Source organism: Aquarana catesbeiana, linkage group LG06, assembly GCF_042186555.1.
Source record: "Aquarana catesbeiana isolate 2022-GZ linkage group LG06, ASM4218655v1, whole genome shotgun sequence".
NCBI lineage: Eukaryota > Metazoa > Chordata > Amphibia > Anura > Ranidae > Aquarana > Aquarana catesbeiana.
In genome coordinates, this window is record NC_133329.1 from 335,174,520 (window position 1) to 335,197,976 (window position 23,457).

The following is a 23,457-nucleotide window of genomic DNA, read 5'->3' on the forward strand; positions in this document are numbered from 1 at the left end:
CAAAAATCCGTGCGGGCTTTCATGTGTCTTGCACTGAGGAGAGGCTTCCATCGGGCCACTCTGCCATAAAGCCCCGACTGGTGGAGGGCTGCAGTGATGGTTGACTTTCTACAACTTTCTACCGACTGCATCTCTGGAGCTCAGCCACAGTGATCTTTGGGTTCTTCTTTACCTCTCCCACCAAGGCTCTTCTCCCCTGATAGCTCAGTTTGGTCGGACGCCAGCTCTAGGAAGGGTTCTGGTCGCCCCAAACTTCTTCCATTTATGGATTATGGAGGCCACTGTGCTCTTGGGAACCTTAAGTGCAGCAGAAATTTTTTTGTAACCTTGGCCAGATCTGTGCCTTGCCACAATTCTGTCTCTGAGCTCTTCAGGCAGTTCCTTTTGACCTCATGATTCTCATTTGCTCTGTCATGCACTGTGAGCTGTAAGGTCTTTATATAGACAGGTGTGTGGCTTTCCTAATCAAGTCCAATCAGTATAATCAAACACAGCTGGACTCAAATGAAGGTGTAGAACCATCTCAAGGATGATCAGAAGAAATGGACAGCACCTGAGTTAAATATATGAGTGTAACAGCAAAGGGTCTGAATACTTAGGACCATGTGATATTTCAGTTTTTCTTTTTTAATAAATCTACAAAAATGTCAACAATTCTGTGTTTTTCTGTCAATATAGGGTGCTCTGTGTACATTAATGAGGAAAAAATGAACTTAAATGATTTTAGCAAATGGCTGCACTATAACAAAGAATGAAAAATTTAAGGGGGTCTGAAAACTTTCCGTCCCCACTGTATGTTAACATCAGTCATCCAATCACAAGCAGGGACTGTTAGGAAAAGAGCTGTTTCTTCATATGTTTGATGTGACTCGGCTTCCCTTTATCTCTCCTATTTTAGTAAATCAGGCTCTGTGTTTTTACAGTTGAAATTTTCCTTTATCTTAGATGCATTTCTACATGAGAAGCTCCTTTCCCTGTCCTTGCGATATCTTATTAAGCAGCCTTCTTGGCTGAAGGCAGACAAAGAGGTCTCACATTTATATCAACTAGTTTTCTATGCAATATTATAAAACTTTCAGTCCAATCAGCACCTACATTTAAATGCCACAAATTACAGCAGCAAAACAATAATTCCGCTGATTAGCCCTTTTCCATTTCTTGTAAGTGAACTGTTTATGCTGTTGAGTACCTTTGAAAAAAAGCAAAAGCCAAAACAGCCTTGATTAGTCAAGGAGTAATTGGATGACTTGATTTCAAGCAAGAGAATGAATTGGTTGATGATAGCCTGCAAGTAAGTGTAGTGGTTCTGTTCACATGAATACATAACATACAGTCATAAGATCTTGACATTGGGTAGAATAAGGAAGCTGAGACGTGTAATGAAATAGCTTTTTGGGGTTAGATAATCTATTGTTTCAAAGCTTTTTTTTGAATAAAAGAACGTCTTAAAAAGTGGTAAATAGAACATCATTTGCCTACCATTTTTTAAAGTCTATCTAAACCCAAGAACAATTCAAAATATTGTGGCTTATCAGTCCTTAGATGTGGTAGTTTTTTTTTTGCAAACGTTTTCCCCTTTCTTTTTACCTAGTGATCCTGCCAGTACCGCACTTCCCATCCTTGGGTAAAAACGCTCAAAGAACTGTTCATATGGAGGAGCATTGTTGTTACCCTAGGTTGCTTCCTTCTAATTAGTGCTTCAAACCACCTTATTCTCTCCTCCTCTTTATAGGATGTCCTGTAATTCAGGTAGAATTGTCAGGGTTGATAAAAACCATTTCGGAATTTAGTACAGCATGGGCAGAGAGCACAAGGAGTTTCAACAAGCTATATTTCAGGCAGGATCAACGGGTGTTTCTTAACCATACATTATAGGACATAAACTCCGTGTTGCAGTGGGAGATCGCCACTCTGATCCTGGGGAGGCTGCATCTGACGGGCACTGGTGAGGCTGCATTGATTTCTTATATCATATCTGCACTCTCTGACCATCTCCTGTATCATGTCTGCTAGAGGTGCACCGAATAGAAATTTTGCTAATACCATTAGCAGTGTGTTTAAGTAAGAGATTGCAGACATGATTATAAATTCATATTAATTTAAATTGATGATTTTAATTAAAAAGTCAAATATAATACAATTATATATAAAAATATAAATATTTTTTAAAAATTGCCTTTTTCGGCTAAGAGCATTCTACATTTTCAGTTTTGGCACCAAAATTTTCATTCGGTGCACGCCTATTTTGAAGGGTGCCTTAACTGGAAAAAAGTAGAAAAACGCTGGCTTAGACAGCCTTGCCTTATGTCTTGTTTCTCATGAACCTTGAAATCTGCTTCTCCAATGAAATTCCTGATATAAGCCATGTCTCTGCACTGCCTACAGATTATTGCGCTCTCTCCAGCCAATGTCTTGCTCTTGTCACTCTTGTTGTCCATTTCTTCGCTACCACTCGTTATTGACCTTTGTCTTGTTCCTTGACTATGCTTCTCCTTGATCCCAACCTGCAACCGCATGTTACTGACTTTGCCTTGTTTACTGACCACGTTTCTGCTTGATCCTACCTGCTATATCTGCTACTGGACCTCGGCTTGCTCACCTCCTGCTAGGGCAATCCTGAGGATCGCGACCTGGTACTAACATGTGGCAAAACCAATCTCCTCCATCAGGGAGCATGCATCATCTGCCAGCTGGTCAGTGGGAGCCCCTCTACTGCTATAGCTACTGGTCTCCGAGCCTGACTGTGACACTAAGCCACCCTTTCTCAACCTTTTTAACCTGAAGGAACTCTTCTTCTTCTTCTTCTTCTTCTTCTTCTTCTTCTTTTTTTTTTTTTCCACTTCAGTGAACACTTTTGAGAGACTTATTTCAACTTGCCGTTCAAACTATGCCCCTTCTCAATTTCACATCATTGTGGCATCTATAAAAAGGAAGAGTTTATTTATGTTTATACAAAAACTAAATTTTTTTTCCTTTTCTACCCCTCCCGCTAACTTTCCCTCTCTCCAACCTCCGCCCCCCCCCTTCTCACCCCCCCCCCCCCTTCTCACCATTAAAATTATTTCTTTCTTTCCCTTTTCCTGTCTTAAGACCCTATACCTTCCAACATCTGCCAATAATTATCCGAGGTTTTATATTTTGCCCACCCACCCCATATAGTTCTGTATTTATCTAATTGCCCTTTGTCCTTACTACCTAGGAGTTCCATTTTACTATAGTAATCCACTTGTTTGAACCATTCTCTTAAATGTGGTCTTTCACTATTTAACCAATTTTTTGGAATCAATCCCTTTGCGGCATTTAATAGTTTTGGCGTTACTGTTTTCATGTATAACTTTTTGGGGGTGTTGAAGTCATGAAACAGGCAGGTCAGTATGTTATTATCTATCTTCTCGCCCGTTATTTCCTTTATACAGCTGATTATTACCTGCCAGAATACTCTTATTTTCGGGCAGTCCCACCATATGTGTACCATTGTGGCTTTTTGTCCACAGTTTCTCCAGCACCATGGTGATCCGTCTTGGTTAATTTTATGGATTCTCTCCGGGGTTATGTACCACCTGACCAAGAATTTATAGTTCATCTCCATGGTTTTCATGTCCCATGCTTGATTGTATCCTGCTTCAATCATTCTGCCGACTTGTTGATCATCTAAGCTTATTTCCAAATCTTTTTCCCACTTTTCTATACAGGAGGGCCTGTTTTGTCCTTCGAGATCCGTCAAAATTTCATAGACTTTCGAGATGCCTCTTTTCAATGGCGTTGGTGTTGTGCAAAGCTTTTCCAACCGATTTAATCCTTCTCCATCTCTAAACAGGTGTGGTGATGTGATAATTAAGTGATTTAATTGCAAAAATTCCCACTCAGTGCAGTGCAGTTTCCCTCCAAATATAATCTCCGATTCTTGTGCAGATTTCATCTTCCCTTTTGTGATAATATCTTTGATTTGTGCATTCTTTATTCCAAGTCTACGGAATATGTCTTCCCCAGGTATAAAAAAATCTGTTCCCGTGAGGGCAATTAATGGTGAATTATATACCCACTTTTCTTTCCAGTGTAGTGCATCCCAAATTCTGAATACATTTTTGGTCAATTCGTGGGAATCAGAATCTAGTGCTCTAAACTTATTTGAAATCCAGATATTTTTGTGAAGCGTGGTTTTGCTTAACCACCTCAATACAGGGCACTTTCACCCCCTTTCTGCCCAACCCATTTTTCAGTTTTCATCGCTGTCGCATTTTGAATGACAATTGCGCGGTCATGCAACACTGCACCCTAATGAAATTTTTATCATTTTTTCCCCACAAATAGAGCTTTCTTTTGGTGGTATTTGATCACCTCTGTGGTTTTTATTTATTGCGCTATAAACAAAAGAAGAGTGACATTTTTGAAAAACACAATATTTTTTACTTTTTGCTATAATAAATATCCAATTTTTTTTTTTTTTTTAACAAATTTTTTCCTCAGTTTAGGCCGATATGTGTTCTTCTACATATTTTTGGTAAAAAAAAAATCGCGATAAGCGTATAATGATTGGTTTGCGCAAAAGTTATAGCGTCTACAAAATAGGGGATAGATTTATAGCATTTTTATTTATTTATTTTTTACTAGTAATGGTGGCGATCTGCGTTTTTTTTTGTTTTTGTTTTATTGTGACTGCCATATTTAGGCGGACATATTGGACACTTTTGACACATTTTTGGGACCATTCACATTTTATACAGCGATCCGTGCTATAAAAATGCATTGTTTACTGTGTAAATGTGACTGGCAGGGAAGGGGTTAACACTAGGGGGCGATCGAGGGGTTAATGTGTGTCCTAGGGAGTTGACTTTAACTGTGGGGGGAGGGGACTGACTGGGGGAGGTGACCGATCGGTGTCCCTATGTACAAGGGACACACCATCGGTCTCCTCTCCTCTCTGACAGGACGTGGATCTGTGTTTACATACACAGATCCACGGTCCTGCTCTGTTACCCAGCAATCACGGGTGCCCGGCGGACATCGCGGACGCCTGGCACGCGCACCGGTTCCCGAGCGATGCAGCGGGCACGCACGTTCCCCCTAGTGGCTCAGGAGGGCAATCACGTCATATGACCTCCGCCCAGAACAACAGCTGCCTCATCCCGCCGTCATATGAAGGTGGGCGGTAGCTTAGTGGTTAAAGTGTTTTCTATCTCGACCCAGTTTTTTTTTTTTTTTTTTTCTTTTGTCCATTCAATCATACGTGCTATAATTACCGCTTTGTAATACCTATAGATGTCCGGTGCTGCCAATCCCCCGTGCTGTCTTTTCCTAGAAATTAGTGCAAGTTTTATTCTCAGTTTTTTATTTTGCCAAATGTATTTTGTCAATATATTTTGTATAATTTTGAAAAAGCTCTGTGGAATCCCTATTGGTAACATCTGGAATTTGTACATTATTTTTGGTAATATTGCCATTTTAAGCATATTGACTGTTCCAACCCATGATATTGATTGTGTATTTATATTCTTGACTTCTACTTTGATTTCATTTAATAATGGAATGTAATTTGCGGAGTACATTTTCTTGAATGATGGTGTTAGTTTAATTCCCAGGTAGGTTAGTTCCCCATTCACCCACGTAAATGGGAATTCTTTTTGAAGGGCCAGGACATCCTTTCTCCCCAAACCAATGTTCAGTATTTCTGTTTTTATGGGGTTTATTTTGAAGTTTGAGAGTTCTCCATATTCAGTCACTTCCTTCAGAATGTTTGGCAGGGTCATTCTAGGGTTAGTCACGTACATTAAAATGTCATCGGCATTAGCCGCGACTTTATGTTCTTTTTCCCCCACTCTCGCCCCCTCTAGCCCCTGGTTATTTCGCAGAGTTGCTAGAAAAGGTTCCAGCGACAGGACATATAGAAGAGGTGAGAGCGGACATCCTTGCCACGTTCCATTAAACATTTTGAATACTGGCGACATTTTCCTGTTTACCCTTACTCTTGCCGTAGGCCTGTTGTAGAGATTTTTAATCCATTTCATTATTTTAGGCCCCATTCCTAGATGTTGTAACGTGATCATCGTAAATCCCCAGTCTACCCTGTCAAATGCTTTTTCTGCATCAATTGACATAAGCAGATCTGGGGAGATATTAATACTCTTCTTTTGCAGCATCAAGATTGTTTTTATGCTATTGTCTCTTCCTTCTCTCCCAGGGACAAAACCAGTCTGGTCCGGATTTATCCATAGAGGCATTCATTTTTTTATTCTAGTACCTAATATTTTAGCATAAAGGTTAGTATCCGTGTTCAATAAGGCAATGGGCCTATAGCTTGAGCAGTTGGTTTTATCTTTTCCTTCTTTGGGTATTATAGTAATATATGCCAAGAGTGACTCTTTTCTGATATCATCTTCTCCTATTTTATTCAGCCTTGGGATCAGATGATCTTGAAATTTTTTATAGTATTTAATCGTGAACCCGTCTGGCCCGGGACTTTTACCAGTAGGGGTTTCCTTTAGGGCCAATTTGATCTCATCCTGCGTTATCTCATTTTCTAGGTCTTTTAATATCTCGGGTTTAATTTTTGGTAAGTTGGCCTTTTCTAAGTAGATTTGGATCTTCTTCCTTCTTTTTTCTGCTTGTTGATTTGTTTCTTGCTTCTTTATTGCATAGAGTAAACCACAATATTGTGCAAAGGCTTGTGCAATATTCGTTTTCTATCTTCTCTATGTAGTTTAAGGTCTTCTGTTTTCTTAGGATGTTTGCGAGGTATTTACCTGCTTTATTGCCCTTCATGAATCTCTCAAGTGATATCCTGTTGAATTCCTTTCTGTCCTCCTGTTCCATCAGATCTTTTAATTGTACTTTTTTTAGGGTCAGGGACCGGTATATTTCCTTGTTGGCTTGCTTTTTGTGTCTTATTTCCAAATTATGAATTTCGTTTAAGAGTCTACCCATGTTTTTTCCTCTCTCCTTCTTTATTCCCGCTCCTATTGAAATTAATTTTCCTCTAATAACAGATTTGTGCGCCTCCCATAGGGTTGCTCTTGACAGTTCAGGGGTGTCGTTTTCCCGGAAGTATTTTTCAATCTCGTCTTTTATAATTTTTTTCAGTTTCACTGTCTTCTAGTAACTCCATGTACCTCTTCCATGGACTCTCCCTGAAGATTTATCCTCAGAGAGACTGGGGAATGGTCTGAGAGTGCTGATATTTCAGTTGCTGCTTCCAGTACCTCCTCCAGTAATCTATGTTCCACCATGATGTAATCCAGTCTAGAATATGTTCCATGGACTGTTGAGAAATATGTATAATCCTTCTTGGATATTGTACTCGCCAAGCATCTACTAATTGATGTTCGTATAATTTCTTTTTGATCATCCTTAGTTGTTTTTTTTCTCTGTCAGGTACTATAGACGTAGTATCTAATTTATGGTCCATAGGGGAATTAAAATCACCAGCTACTATTAATTTACCCTGTTTGAATTCAAGTAGGTCTGTCAACTTCTCCGCTAAATATTTTTTTGGGTTTATGTTGGGGTAATTTATATTTGCTAATGTGTACCTCGTACCCTGTATTGTCCCTATAAGGAAGAGAAAACGACCTTCTGGGTCAGCTTTTATCTTTTCAATACGAAAGCCAATGTTTTTTCCAAAACCAATTATGACTCCTTTTGATCTTTTAATTGGTGAGTCCCCGTAGTACCACGTCAGGATTTTATTTGAATATATTTTAATTTTTGAATCCTGCGTGATATGCGTCTCCTGCAGAAAAATTATTGCGGCCTTAATTCGTTCTAGTTCTCGTACTATTACCCGTCTCTTTTGGGGTGAGTTTAGCCCTCGGACATTGAATGCCAGTATTTTAACTTTGTTTGAATCTTCCATCTTTATCTCTATGGCACCCACGCGTCCTCCCCAATGGCGGGTCCCCCCTCCCCGTCCCCGAAGGGATCCCGAGAGAGGGCCCCCACTCGTGGGGCGACATTCGGGTGAGTTCCAGTATTTAAGAAAGCAGTCAGGTCACTAAGTTTTCCTGGTGAGATAATACTAAACCCTCCCACGCCCTCCCTCCTACCCAATTTCCTAGCCCCTTTCCTTTTAACCACCCCCCCTCCACCCCTCCCCCTGTCCCTAAGCCCTTGTGCATTTGACCTTTTGGTCATGAGTAGGTACCATATGATTTTAGAGATTACGTATCCCTACTCCTTTACCTGGGGTGGAAATCTGCTTGGCACCTCTAACTACCCTCTCTTGTATAGTTAGAGTGGTAGCTTCAGAGAACGTCTTTGCCTCCTGGTCCCCTCCCCAGCCCCCCCCCCCACCAATGCCTCCCCCTCCCTTTCTTCTCTTGATTTAGCTTAATTACCTGATTCCCCCCCCCCCCCCCCCCGCCGCCATCCCCCTTTACCCACTGGTGTATTTCCTAGATATCGGCTGCCAGTGTGCTTCCTCTCCTATCTGCCTATCTAGTCTTCTAACTGCTTCTTCTGAAGTTTTTGGTAGAGGAATTTCTAGTTTTTACAAAAATCAGGAATTTCTTCTGGGAATCTCAGTTTCGTGGTTCTCCCATTTCTTTTGACGATCAAGCACGCTGGGAAGCCCCAGCTATATTGAAGCCCACTTTCTTGTAAAGTTTTTAATAAAGGTTTTAGAGTCCTCCTTCTTCTCAGAGTATCTTGAGAGAGGTCTTGAAAGATCTGAATTTCCTTCCCCTCGTATACGATTGGTGGTTTCCCCTTTAAGTTTTTCCAGATTTGACTCTTTTCTTCTAAACTTTCGAATCGGACAATTATGTCTCTAGGGGTCTCACTCGGCAGACCTAATGGTCTTCTTGTTCTATGAACTCTTTCAATCCTTAATTCGTTCGTTGCTTCGTTCATGCTTGTTGGGTTAAAAACCCGCCCAATTACTTTTTAGGTTTTCTGTTTGGGAAGATTCCGGGAGTCCACAAATTCTTAAATTCTTCCTCCTTTCTTTATTTTCCTGGTCTTCAAATCTATACGCCTGTTCCTGTTCTTGTTTTAATATTTTAATTTCTCCTTGTAACTCTTTTATTCTTCTTGTATGCGTATCTGTTTTTTTTTTTTTTCCACTTCCTCTACTCTGGCGAGCATGTGTCCCATATCTTTAAGGAGTTTTGTCATTTCTGATTTTAATGAGTTTTCCAGGGCCGCAAACATTCTTTCCATGTCTGTCATTGTTGGTAGTTGGACCGTTTTCTGATCACCCATTGTTCTAGGGAGGGATTCTGTTTCATTTTCTTGCTCTACTCTATTGTCTGATATTGTACTATTATCCATAGATGTTTTAATCTGACCCTTTTTATCTTTTTTTTTTTCCTTAGTTTCTAACTGTCTTCCTTTAGTGCTTTGTTGTCTTTCTGATGCCATAGCTGCCCCTTCTTCCTCTCCTCCTTGGGTCACATCTGTTCATCGGTCCAGAGGTGGGACTTGTACTGGGGCGTGGGGATTTTGCTGCAACCCCTCCACCCCTTCCACTTTTACCCCTCATTTACACAAACAAAAACAAAAAACAAAAAAGAGAATGCTTGTGGTATGAGATTTAAGCAATTTCTCCTGCCTATTACACTCACTTAACCAGTCCCATTAAAGTGCTGTTAGGGACCCCTTTAGGTATATCAACCAGAGATATTAACAAAAATTCCAGTACAGTTATTTCCCCAAGCAGCAACTGTTATTTGTTTGTATTTGGTCTATATTAAGTTTATCATAGCCAGAACAGTGGTCAGGTGCCAGGAACCAACAATGTCTCTTTTTTTTTTTTTTTTTTATATATTTTTTTTTTTCTTCCAAACAGATGTCTTAACCTCTTGCCACTACTTAATACTTACCTGGTGGGGGGGTGGTAGTCCGTTTCCCATTCAGATATTGGCTCCAGGACAGTAGTCAGGAAAAAGAAAACAGCAATATCGCCTTTCTTCACCTCCAATTGTCACCTTAACAAATCATGATTGTTTTGAATGAATTAAAAAAAAACTTAGCATATGATTGTAACAAGTTACTTATCTGAGGGGGGCTGTAGTCTGTTTCTTTAACAGATGCAGGCCATTCTTTCTCTTTAGTTCTGCTCTCTTCACGGGTTCTCTCAGATGTACCAAGGGGTCAGGTGTTTTAGCAGGGTGTATTCATTCCTTGTCCCGAATGGCTCTGCTCCACATGCCGTGTTCAGCGGTACGGACGTGGGATCAGGTGCGGGGTAGTAACGGGACACTTCTCAGTGCTTCCCCAGTCTGTCTCTCACTCTCCTAACTCCACGTCTCCCTCTGTCCACCCAGCTGGCCCTACGATACGTTCTCCAGTGTCTCCAAAGGAGAGCAGGGGGTTTACGCCGGACATCCTCTACACTGCGGCTAGAAGCCGCCGCTGGATATTCTGTCACCGCCGCGATCTCCCGCACATCTCCCCGCCGTAAGCACGGGAGAGCGCCGCTTCTCACCTTACTTTGTTTTGTGGAGACTCCAGTGGTTTGGCAGGGGAGTCTGCCCAGCCTGTCCACCTGCCGAGCAGGTGGGCAGGCTTCTTGTCGAAGGCTGTTACCTAGGGGAGATGCATTAACGAGGATTCGTGGGGCTGAAGACCCGGCGTTCTTACAGCGCTCTCCTACTCGGCGCCATTACCAGACTCCTCCCTGACCCTGGAGAAACTCTTGATATAACTGGCAGATGCTTTATTGAAAGCTATACAGGGAGATCGGTGCTTGTATCTCCCCCCCCACCGCTGCACCAATTGTCCCATGTCCTCCTCTGGCTCCCCTGTGTTCTCCTCGCTCTCTCCTTGTCCTCCTCTGGTCCCCCCCCCCCCAGTCTGTCAGGATGGAGAGCGGAGGAAGAAGCTGGTAAATATGTCTTTTACCGGCTCCTTCCTTTTCTGAATCCACAGAGTCAGTGATCACCGACTGTCCATTTATAACTGAGCATTGTAAACTCTGTTTACGATGCTTCAGTTTATGAATGGAGAAGAGCCTCTGTCTCCTGTCCATTCATTTTCAGTGCAGCTGAGGCTGCAGAGAAAGGAACTATGGAATCTTTGTCCTCAGTCCCTTCCTCTGTCTCAAAGGGGAGATATCAGGGGTTTAGACCCCTGATATCTCACCAAAGCCCCCCCCCCCCCCCCAACAGGGCTGATTAAAAAGAATTATAATAAATATTTAATTTTGTTTAAGTTAAATTAAAAAATATAATATAAAAAACAAAAATACTAACACCATCCACTCCCCCCCCCCCCCCAAAAAAAAAGAAAGCATTGGTAAAAAATATCAAAAAATATAAATTGTAAAACATTTAATTGTAAAAAAATAAAAATCTACTGACAGTCCATGCCTCATCTGTGCCACCTATCAGCGCACATCAGTTCTGCATATTAGTGCCCCCCTCATCAGTGCCCGTCAGTGTTGCATATTAGTGACACTGTCACATGACATTAAAAAATGTATTGGTAATCGGTATCGTCGAGTACTTTTAAAGTATCGGTACTTGTACTTGGTCTTACAAAAGTGGTATTGGTGCAACCCTAGAACATGCTAACCAATATATGGAGTCCACCTCTTGTACAAATGGGTAGTAATGTATGGATGCTGGATGTAATTGGAACAATTCAGCTTTCTGCTTTGTCATTCAGGCTCCTTCTTTTAACCTGTTCCTTCCCTTGCACTGTACTGTTAGTAACCAAGAAGCAGTTCAAAGCTTAAAGGAAAAGTCCAATAGGTAAAACCAAAAACTTCAGCAGCAGAAATAGTAGTCAAGAACTGATTGTACATGCCAATGAAGCCCTTCAGCAAATACATTTTCTATTCTGGGAAAATTGTTGCTGAATAAATAACTGCTGGCTGGGAAAGGTAGCGACATTCTTTGCATGTGCTGATTATTGGCATAGATCTAAAACAAGCCTACTCTGGGTAATCTTTACATCTGAGGACACCTATGAGCGGAAACGTGAATTTAGGAGAGATACTTGCACAAGGTTTGACTTCTAGCACTAATAGAAGAATGGGACAGTGGGGAATACAGCAAAGGTGAGTAAAAGCAGGCCAGATTGGGCATTCATGTGTTCTGAATGGCCAAAGTGATAGTCTTTCCAACTATGCAAGTGTAAATGTACTCTACTGACTATAGCGAACTTCAAAAAGGCAGATATAGAGAGTTTCTGTTGTGAATTAAGATTCCTATGGGCCAATGACCAGATTGGGCAACAGTTCTTACCTGCAAATACCTATAAATGGGCACTTCCTGCCACTGCTGAGGGTAAATGGCGATTGGATATGTTACAAAGCCAGTTGTGATTATCATTCTTCCCTGATAGGCTTGTGCCGACATTTTCCTTTCGGCTTCTTCCAAAGCCACACTTTTGAGTTTTTGGAACGCTCTGCAACATTTCCTAGACTGTGCCTTGTGAGGTTTTAGTTTGTGTCTGCGCATCATTACTCTTTGTAGGCTGTTTCCATTTAAGGCCCCAACATGTATATGTTTATATGGAAAAAAGATGCTTGTCATTTAATTTTTTAACCCATTTGTGTGTAAACCTATTTTTTGTGTGGAGGTAATGCATTATCTTATTTCCCTTTTATAATTACTTTTTTCCTTGACACTGTTATTTGCATAAAGCCTTGTTAGCATGTTGCCCCATTATGTCATGACAAGAGCGTGAAAGTCAGCACACATACTTCAGTAATATCTGCCTGCTCTACCCTCGCGTTTCCAGTTGGCAATTTCAAATTATGGCTTCTGCTGCACTTTAAATGTGTGTTAATAGCGTGTGCTCCTAACAAGGGCCAGCACCATTTTGTTCACATTGTGAGTGCTTGTCACTCACGGATGACAAATGTACCTTCACCAGCTCCTCTGATGGCCCCCTCAAAACCATACCCTCAAATCAGACCGATGAAATTAGCCGCTGTGTAAATTGTGTGTCTGAGTGGTTCATTATCTAATCACGGTCAGAACCATAGTGATAAAGTAGAATGAAGCTGGGGAAGAGGTCTGCCAGATGATTTCAGGCCAATCCCAGTTTTCCATGGAAACTCAAGCCTGACGAAATGATCATATCATTTCTCCTAACTTTAGTTCCCTGGGGGGGGGGAGGGGGGTAGGTGCGGGGAGAGAGGGTAATTTGGGATTGTATTTAGTACTTGTCATTTTACTGTTTAATGACAGGATGCTTTACATCTGGGAATCAGCAAATGTTTTGTTTCTTTTCTGAGCTTAAAATCGTGTAGTTGACGCTTGACACCTTTTTTCTGCAGCTGGCCATGTGCTATTATTTGTTTTATCCAGCACTATAGGCTAGACTGTGTTCAAATGGCTGACCATTCTGAAGCCAAATGTGAGGCCTCATAGTAAATGTGTTCTTTTTCTATATCACATTTTAGAAAGGTTGGATTGTGACTAAAATATGAATATTTTAGGTTTCCAAACATTTTTATAGCATTTACACAAGTACCACAATGTAGAAAGTCATATTGGGCTGTATATATTTATATAGCTGGTTTAAATACATGTCTTGAAGTTTATTCACCCACCTTCCTTTTACATGTCATGTCCCCTCTTTTTCGTGCATTGCAGTGACTGCTCCTTGTTTTACCTCTCCTCTTGCCGTTCCATTGAAATTATTACTCAGGGTAGCAAGTCATTCATGTTAATGCTGCAACTTGCATCCACCTATATCTAAACAGTCACCTTGTGCTTGCACATCTGCAGATGCAACATAGTGAGAGGAAATATATACCAAAGGTATTTCTCTCTTAAGCTGGCCATACATGGATCAAACTTCGGTTCAGAAGGGACTGTACAAATGTTGATCAGTGTTTGGCAAACTCTGCCCAACAGAAGTTGTTTGTTCGATTGACTTTCGTCAAAGGGACATCCTGGAAATCTTATGTCAATCAGTATCTGCAGCTGCTGATCAGTGTGTTCTGGCTAAGGCGGGTCCCGCTGTCAGAATACTATGTTTCGGGAGGGGGGAGGGATTCTTCCATCCACCCCGTTTGTGTGCCTGGAGGAATCAATATGGCCAACTTTAGACAATTGTCACAAAACAAGTGTCCCTATAAAAAAATGTGACCTCACCTGGTGACAATTGTTTCCGTTTCTAAAATCTATTTTTTTTTTTTACCCTAATGCAATCCCTGCATTAAGGTAAAAAAAAGTCTCCCCATACCCCCCTCCCCCCAGCACTTACTTGACACCCCTCTCGATCCAGTGCTGTCGCCAGCAGCCCCACTCTTCTTTATTCCTGGATCCACAGGACACACTGATAGCAGTGGGAGCCATAGACTCCTGCTGTCAGTCAAATACCGTGAGAAGGGAACAGGGGAAATGACTGAGCCATGCTGTGTGTGTGTCTGTGGAAGCTTACAGCCGGCTCACAAGTGTGTTTGCATGGGTACCCGCATAGCACACAGCTTGCTATGGGGGCACCCGGAAGAGTGAAGAATGTGGGGGGGAGGGAACGACACCACATATGTAAGAGACCACTCTGTGCAATATCGTTGCAAAGAGCAGCTAAGTATGTCATGGTTTTTTAAATTAACAAAACACTTTGACTTTAATATCAATTGCAGTCTCGGTGACAATGGACACAAGAAAAATAAAAATGTTTAAATCTAGCTAGCAGATGCAGGCAACAATATAAACCTAATATGGGTTATAATCTTTCTGTATTCTTAGCCAAAACGAAAAAAGGTTTAAAAGGTTTGACTGTATACATTTGAACTGTATCCAAAGGTCTAAAAAGGTTTGTTTCATATGGCATAATTAAGATGATTGAGTCTTAAAGTGGTTGAAAACCTCAGTCATAAAATCTGAGCGTAGCACATAAATTTGTAGTGTTTACTTGTCTCTCGCCGAAGCTCTAAGTTTCATTTCTCTTTGGTTCTTTGGTCCTCTGTTATCAACATGAGTCACTACTGAGAAGTTTTCCCGACACATGAGATAAAATTTGTAATGGGGAGGGAGAGCTCAGCACACAGCTTGTCTATTCAGAACACAGTTCTCCTGTGTGAAGGGGGGTTTGTTCTTTTCCTCCAATCAGCTCTCACACAGTGTCTCAGACCTCTAACTGCAGCTCTCCACCCGCACCTCTGTGATGCTAAAAAATGCACAAGGTTTTCATCTAAAATCCGTATTTTTGAAGGGATGTACAAAAGAGAAGATTGCAGATAAATTAAGCTTATCTAGGAGGATCATGGCTATTCACTTCACTGGGTATATGGGAGTATTTACAACCACTTTTAATTATTTTGTGATGTATAACTGAGAATCCTGATTTCTGTGTGTTTCCTTAAAAACAAATCAAAACTGTGCGTTTTAGGTGCCTTTGATGACGATGACATCATCCATGTTGAAGGGAGTGTCAATCCAGTGCGTGACATTGAGATCATACATGAGGAACTACGTCTGAAAGATGAAGAAATGATCATTGCTGCCATAGACAAACTTGAAAAAGTAGCTGTAAGAGGAGGAGACAAAAAATTAAAACCAGAATATGTAAGTATAAAAGACATTCTGGGTGTACTGCACAATATCACTGAAAGTTTATCTTTACCCAAAGCTTTTTTGTTTTGGATAGAATGGGGAAAGTTTAGAAAAACCACTGTCAGGTTTTACTGCTGTCTGTGGATTTATTGGAGCGTTCCCCTCTATTTTCGGGACAGACTTTTTCCCAACAGAAAGTTGCCTTAGGCCTCTTTCACACGGGGCAGATCAGTCATGATCCGCCCCGTGAACATCCGCTTGCTCAGCGGGGATAGCTCCGCCGATCCCCGCTGAGCAGGAAGATGACAGGTGCATCGCTGCACACTGTGCAGCGACGGACCTGTCAGAGCGCCGCTCTCCCCTATGGGGGGATCGGATGATGACGGTCCGTAGTGTCCGTCGTCATCCGATCCGAAAACGGAGGAAAAAGTAGGTTTTTCCTCCGTTACACTTTTCGGATCGGAGCGGGTCGGATGTCAGCGGACATGTCACCGCTGACATCCGACGCTCCATAGGGATGACTGTATGTCCGTTTTTCATCCGAAAACGGATGGATGAAAAACGGACATACGGATCATCCGTGTGAAAGAGGCCTTACCTAAAATTTTTTCCTTTTGCTTTCTGCCCTAGGGACAGCTTTTCTACTAGACAGGAAGTGAAGGAATCTGTTGGTGCCACCAACTGCAGTAAAACATGACACATGTTCTTATTGTACCCAAAAAGAAAATTGTGGGATAGAAACACTTTGAAGCTGAAAATTATTGAAATATATAGGTATATATATATATATTTTTTTTTTTTAATCAGCACCAGGGACAGTACTTGCATTGAATGAGAAGTGTACTTGAATTCCCAGATGCACCCATATCTGTGATCATCCTGTACTGCAGGGGTTAATACCTGAAGCTGTCATGAGCATTGGTCAAAAGTGCTGACTATAGGGCTGGGCTGACCCAGAGAGGATATTCAACAGTTGTGGGCACTGTGGTAGGACTGAACATAGCTGGGATGGGAGTTGAAGCTTTTTTTTTTTTAAGATTGTGTTCTGGGTTACCCTTGTTGATCCTTAGGGCTCGTTCACATCTGTGTGGTGTGCTTTTTGTGCGTTGCGTTTTACATGTGGTTTAGGCACGCTACCATTAAACTCTATTGAATGAGTGTTTTGATGAAAGTGCAACACAGATGCAGCAAGCAGAACTTTTTTTTTTAATGCACCACACTTAAGGGTACTTACACATGGTACTGCTGTATGAACATCAGATTACTTGCAAAAAGTTCCTGTGTAAAAACGTGAGTATGGACTGTATAGTGAATGCACATATTTGCATGTTTTTTGCTCATGCAGTGCATATAAAAAGTCTACACACCTGTTAAAATGTCATGTTTCTGTATTGTAAAAAAAATGAGACAACGATAAATCATTTTAGAACTTTTCCACCTTTAATGTGACCTATAAACTGTACAACTGAAATCTTTTAAGGGGGGGGGGGGGGGGCAGTAAAAATAAAAAAATGAATGTGGTTGCATAAGTGTGCACACCCTCTTAGAACTGGGGATGTAGCTGTATTCAGAATTAAGCAATCACATTCAAACTCATGTTAAATAGGAGTCAGTACACACTTGCTATCATTTAAAGTGCCTCTGATTACCCCCAAATAAAGTTCAGCTGTTCTAGTAGGTCTTTCCTGACATTTTCTTAGTCGCATCCTACAGCAAAATCCATGGTCCGCAGAGAGCTTCCAAAGCATCAGAGGGATCTCATTGTTAAAAGGTATCAGTCAGAAGAAGGGTACAAAAGAATTTCCAAGGCATTATATATATATATACCATGGAACACAGTGAAAACAGTCATCATCAAGTGGAGAAAATATGGCACAACAGTGGCATTACCAAAAACTGGAAGTCCCTCCAAAATTGCTGAAAAGACAAGAAGAAAACTGGTCAGGGAGGCTGCCAGGAGGCCTAGAGCAACATTAAAGGAGCTGCAGGAATATCTGGCAAGTACTGGCTGTGTGGTAAATGTGACAACAATCTCCCATATTCTTCATGTGTCTGGTCTATGGGGTAGAGTGGCAAGACTGAAGCATTTTCTTACCAAGAAAACATCCAAACCTGGCTAAATTTTGCAAAAACACATCTGAAGTCTCCCAAAAGCTTGTGGGAAAATGTGCTATGGTCTGATGAAACCAAGGTGGAACTTTTTGCCCATAATTCCAAAAGATGTTTGGTGCAAAAACAGCACTGCACATCACCAAAAGAACACCATACCCACCGTGAAGCATGGTGGTGGCAGCATCATGCTTTGGGGCTGTTTTTCTTCAGCTGGAACAGGGGCCTTAATCAAGGTAGAGGGAATTATGAACAATTCCTAATACCAGTCAATATTGGCACAAAACTTTCAGGCTTCTGTTAGAAAGCGGAACACAAAGAGGAACTCTTTCAGCATGACAATGACCCAAAGCAAACATGCAAATCAACAAAGGAATGGCTTCACCAGAAGAAGATTAACATTTTGGAATGGCCCAGTCAGAGCCCAGACCTGAATCTGGTTGAAAATCTGTGAAGTGATCTGAAGAGGGCTGTGCACAGAAGTTGCCCTCACAATCTGACAGATTTGGAGTGTTTTTGAAAAGAAAAGTGGGCAAATATTGTCAAGTCAAGATGTGCCATGCTGATAGACTCATAGCCAAAAAGACCGAGTGCTGTAGTAAAATCAAAAGGTGTTTCAACAAAGTATTAGTTTAAGGGTGTGCACACTTATGCAACCATATTATTTTATTTTTTTATTTTTACTTTCCTCTGCCTATAAGATTTCAGTTTTTGTTCAACTGAGTTGTACGGCTTATAGGTCACAATAAAGGTGGAAACGGTTCTGAAATGATTTATCTTTGTCTCTTTTTTTTTTTTTTTTTTTAACATCACATTTTAAGGGGGTGTGTAGACTTTTTATATCCACTGTATGTGCATAAAAATTCAATTTTTCGGGTTATGTTATACACTTGTACATGTGTATGTGTGAGTAAAACACTGTCCAGCAACACACATTTCTGGGGGGGGGGGGGTTCTCTCCGTACGCAGCACAATTTTTCGTGCCTTTTGTGTGCAAACCCATTAAAAACAATGGGCTGCATTTAGATCAGTAAAAAAAAAAAAAAAAAAGCAAATGCCTTTGCAAAAGGCATAAAATACGCATAAAGTATACAGGTGTGAACGGGTCCTTGGTTAACTCTACTTACTTTTCAGCAACACCATCTTCCCCTTCTTCCCTTAGCTTTTCTTTTTCTTTTCAGTTCATAGGTAATCTTTAAAAGAGAAGTATGGCTTAAGCTTTTTTTGGCTGTTCTTCTCTTTTGGGTCCGAGGTGTCTTTACCGGTGTTTGCCTGTGACATGGAGTCACCTGATAATGGGCTGTTGCTGATGGGGCAAAGATTTGCCAAATTTGGGAAGAATGTCGACAATATTGTTGGGATCCACCCAGCTGGATTGGCAGCTGGCTCCCCTTTTCTTAGTGCTGTCATTTTTGCCCTCTGACATTCCAGCCACTGTACCTGCAAACATGAAAGCTCCATCTGCATTGTGGGTGGGGGCACTTCAACATCTTTGCTTTGATGCCAGAGAGGACCTTGTGCATGCACTGGGTAAAAAGCACAGTAGCCTGTTGTAGCCAAGCAGATTTGTTGACATGTAGGTACACGAGTGAATTTCCTAAGTTCCTTGTTAAACAAGTCTGAAATGTTTTTTAGCTTCTTACACATTTTAAATTCTACATTTATGAATAATGTGGTAGCTGTACTACATATTAATGTTTCACCAGCTGCAGTTTCCACAGCTGTGTCTGAGGAACTTGTGACATGTCTTTTCTATTCAATGACAATGGCTTTAAAGTGATCCTTTGCAAGCATCTCTTCAGCTGTTTGATACGTCTGTCTGTCCAGCTGCCTGTTGATCTACACTGCATAGACACCAAAAATAAAAACACAACATATGTATGCCTTTTATATTTTATTGCGCATACAGTTCTCAGAACTTTATTAACATGCAGTTTTAGATGATCAAACCGTATAGAAAACTATGCTTATTTTTGTTCGTGGGACAGCTTCAGGGCACTGGTCTAAATAAATCATCAGTCTTTTAGAATGGTGCGTTTCATTTGTCCCTAGAACATGCCAAGTCTGTGGGTTAGTTTTGTTTGTGCGGCTGTTCGCAGAATTGGCATGTCCTATCTTATGAAAAAATATGTAGAGAGACCGAGACCAGAACTGAACACGATAGAGAACTTATCGATACAGTGACAGATGAGGTGTCCACAAAGAGGTGGCATAAAAGAGGTTTCTAAAAATGTGAAAGCTGTGTTAGCTGACGTTCAATTCATTTTTATTTTTAAACAAAAGAATGATGGAGATAATCCAAATGGTATGTGTCAGTTTGAACCATACTTGAGTGAGATTGTGGACCATTGCAGGCCATAGACATACAAGGATAGATGCCTATTCTGTATGGCGATGTTGGACAGGGCCTGAAGATTCAACCCCAAGCTGAATTTACACTATATTACCACAAGTATTGGGACGCCTGCCTTTACACGCACATGAACTTTAATGGTATCCAAGTCTTGGTCCATAGGGTTCAATATTGAGTTGGCCCACCCTTTTCAGCTATAACCGCTTCAACTCTTCTGGGAAGACTGTTCACAAGGTTTAGGAGTGTGTCTATGGGAAAGTTTGACCATTCTTCCAGAAGCGCATTTGTGAGGTCAGGCATTGATGTTGGATGAGAAGGCCTGACTCGCAGTCTCCGCTCTAATTCATTCCAAAGGTGTTCTATTGGGTTGAGGTCAGGGCTCTGTGCAGGCCAGTCAAGTTCCTCCACAAAAAAGGGGTTAGTGTAAAAATAAAGGATCTGAACACAAGAAAAGCGGTTACCTATAGAGACTAATTGGCATCAGGGGTTATTGGTACAAAATTAGCTTTATTGAAAATGTATAAAAATGCACAAGTATTAAAATTTCAATGACAGCATCACCCACAGCACACACAGACATAATCTCCCCCCCCCCCCCCCCCCAGGACGTCAGGATTGGGCCACAAATACAGTAGATGGGGTCTGAAAGTGTATCAGACACGATCAGTCAAGTTCCTCCACCTCAAGCTCGATGATCCATGTCTTTATAGACTTTGCTTTGTGCACTGGTCCAAATCATTTGGTGGAGGGGGGATTATGGTGTTGGGTTTGTTTTTCAGGGGCTGGGCTTGGCCACTTTGTTCCAGTGAAGGGAACTCTTAAAGTGTCAGCATACCAAGACATTTTGGACAATTTCATGCTCCCAGTTTTGCGGGAACAGTTTGGGGGTGGCCCCTTCCTGTTCTAACAACTGTGCACCAGTGCACAGAGCAAGGTCCATTAAGACATGAATGAGTCCTGACCTCAACCTGATAGAACACCTTTGGGATGAATTAGAGCGGAGACTACGAGCCAGGCCTTCTCGTCCAACATCAGTGCCTGTGCTCACAAATGCGCTAATGGATGAATGGTCATACATTCCCATAGACACATTTCTAAACCTTGTGGGTGGGCCAACTCAATATTGAACTCTACGTATGAAGATTGGGATGCCATTAAAGTTCATGTGCATGTAAAGGCAGGCGGCCCAATACTTTCGATAATATAGTGTATTTCTTTTCTAGCTACGTGTATATATCTAAAGAGAGTGCCAATTGAAAAATGTTTTAACATGAGTAGTACCACATCACCTCAATCTATGGACAAAAGCCCTGTGGGAGATCATGGATTTTCCCGGTACCCCAAGACAGAAAAACAATCCAGATATAAAATATCTAAGTTTATTTCAATATTTAGTTTAAAATAGACACAGCTCATTCAGTAAAAGGCATCATTGTCATGACCTCCCCTCTAACCCTGCTGAGACTTCATGCTTAATAAGCAACATCCAAAATGTGAGTTACAGATGCAGGAAGATCTATGATACAGGCTGCTGCTTTAGGAGGAATAAGGAAAGTACAAACTCTAAAATGGAGGACAATGTTACTTAACGTATATAAAGACTCTTGATACAGATAACATTGATGATCAAAGACAAAGAAGTATATGGAGAAAAAGGATTTAGTACTGTAACGATTCAAAGGGGTTACCCAGAAATCCTATGCATGACTGTGTTGGACAGGTCCTCAAGAACCAACCCCAAGCTGACTTAATATTTTTTTCCAGCTACATATTACTTTAGTATGATTCCTGGCAACATTTTTTGCATGTAACCAGACCTAGACCTGTGATGTCTTTGCGTTATTTAGATCATATATTTTATCACTGGTGTGATTGATGGCCATATTTGCATAAAATTGCATTAACCTGTTTTGTTCCTTTAAGGGGTTACCCACCTAACTTTAACTCCACCTTTGGTAAAATCAGTTCTAGACTGATATCAAGTTGACTGTGTGGAAATGACACACTCAATATTCATGTACAATATCTCACTCTCTAGCAAATTCTGTAATCTGTTAAGACCTGAAATGCATAAGAAGTTCATTATTCTTTGTGTGTTTTAATATGATCACTGGTCAAAGGCCACTCGTACTTAAAGTCATTAGAGATAAGATGCTTTCTCCACTTCCACCTTCAGGTCACCATGATGAGCTAATGAAAGAGCTCCCACAAGTCTGCTCTCAATGTAATGTTCAGATCACTATTTAAGGTTATCCTGTTGATGCCTCAGATTGTTCAGTGTCAACTAGGTGAATATTTATAGCAATATACACATTTAATAGGTTTTCAAAGTGTTTTAATACAGAATGTTCTCCTGGTGTTTTTTATTTATTTTTGATGGACGACTGTTTGGTAAATGTGCAACTTTTATATTTTGTCCCTATTAAACATTGAACAAAATAAACATTAAATTAAAATGGTAATATAACATTAAAAAAAATAATAATTTCATGCATCATTGTAATTGGGCAGCGCAGTGACTTAGTGGTTAACACTTCTGCCTTGCAGAGTCATCAGCTCAGATTGTTTGGATAGGTTAGAATTGCTTTGCATGTTCTCCCTGTGGCTGCGTGGGTTTCTTCCCAAAGAAATGCTAGTAAATTGTCTCCTGTATAAATTGGCCCTAGTATGTGTACTAGTATGTGTATGTATGAATGTGAGTTGGGGACCCTAGATTGTAAGCTTCTTGTGGGCAGGGACTTATGTGAATGTATAATATATTTGTAAAGTGCTGCATAACTTGTTGGATTTATACAAGTACATCAAATGGTCCAAAATGTGCCAGGTACATACAAAGCCTTGTTTTAAGTATATCAAACTAAACTCAAAATAGTTGAATTTTGTTTACAAACAACAAATATAAAAGATCCATTAATATATTTTTCTGAAAGTAATATTCCATGGAACAGACCTACTGTACATTGCAATAAAGAGAATTTAAATGTGCTTCAAAGAAACCAAAAGAATACCAAAAACATTTGAATAAAAAGGTAAATTTCTTTTACACATACACCAAAAAAAATCTTCATATCAGAGATTACACGTCTATAAAAATGTACATCAGTGGGTACTTGGGTTTTGTAAGTTACATACTGTACATACTTATGAGTATGTACATACACACATAGTATCTACAGTCGTGGACAAATTTTTGAGAATGACACAAATATACATTTTCACAAAGTCTGCTGCCTCAGTTTTTATGATGGACATTTTGCATATACTTCAGAATGTTATGAAGAGTGATCAGATGAATTGCAATTAATTGCAAGGTCCCTCTTTGCCATGAAAATGAACTTAATCCCATAAAAAAACATTTGCACTGTGTTTGTGAAGAAGGCTTCAAGGCACCCAAGAGAGTCCAGCATGTGCCAGGACTGTCTCGTACAGTTGATTCAGCTGTGAGATCGGGGAACCACCAGTGCAAAGCTTACTCAGGAATGGCAGCAGGCAAGTGTGAGTGCATCTGCACGCACAGTAAAGTGAAGGCGCTTGGAGGATTGG

General features: G+C 40.8%; 1 protein-coding gene across 1 annotated transcript in view; it reads left to right on the top strand.

Annotated features, from left to right (window-relative positions):
- Positions 1 to 23,457, top strand: part of OLA1 (Obg like ATPase 1) — a 294,690-nt gene that overhangs the window by 103,968 nt on the left and 167,265 nt on the right. Inside the window, exon 5 of the mRNA XM_073633868.1 lies at positions 15,289 to 15,464. Within this exon, the coding sequence (XP_073489969.1) occupies positions 15,289 to 15,464 (176 nt within the window). The remainder of the gene's footprint in view (positions 1 to 15,288; positions 15,465 to 23,457) is intronic.